Source organism: Fukomys damarensis, unplaced genomic scaffold (genome assembly GCF_012274545.1).
Source record: "Fukomys damarensis isolate Sample0158 unplaced genomic scaffold, DMR_v1.0_HiC HiC_scaffold_37, whole genome shotgun sequence".
In the NCBI taxonomy this organism is placed as follows: domain Eukaryota; kingdom Metazoa; phylum Chordata; class Mammalia; order Rodentia; family Bathyergidae; genus Fukomys; species Fukomys damarensis.
The window spans coordinates 61,994,945-61,995,241 of NW_022900949.1; the positions used below are offsets into that span (position 1 = coordinate 61,994,945).

At 68.7% G+C, this 297-nt stretch overlaps 1 protein-coding gene across 1 annotated transcript in view; it reads left to right on the top strand.

Annotated features, from left to right (window-relative positions):
- Positions 1 to 2: 2 nt before the first annotated feature.
- Positions 3 to 297, top strand: part of Ccnl1 (cyclin L1) — a 27,678-nt gene continuing 27,383 nt past the window's right edge. Inside the window, exon 1 of the mRNA XM_010636914.2 lies at positions 3 to 295. Within this exon, the coding sequence (XP_010635216.1) occupies positions 3 to 295 (293 nt within the window). The remainder of the gene's footprint in view (positions 296 to 297) is intronic.

Below are 297 nucleotides of genomic sequence, written 5' to 3' on the forward strand. Positions count from 1 at the left end.
CCATGGCGTCCGGGCCTCACCCGACTTCGACCGCTGCCGCCGCCGCCGCTTCGTCGGCCGCTCCGAGTGCGGGCTGTTCCAGCTCCGGCACGACGACCACCACGACGACCACGACGGGAGGGATCCTGATCGGCGACCGCCTGTACTCGGAAGTCTCTCTCACCATCGACCACTCACTGATTCCGGAGGAGAGGCTGTCGCCCACCCCCTCCATGCAGGACGGCCTCGACTTGCCCAGCGAGACAGACCTGCGCATCCTGGGTTGCGAGCTCATCCAGGCCGCCGGCATCCTCCTCC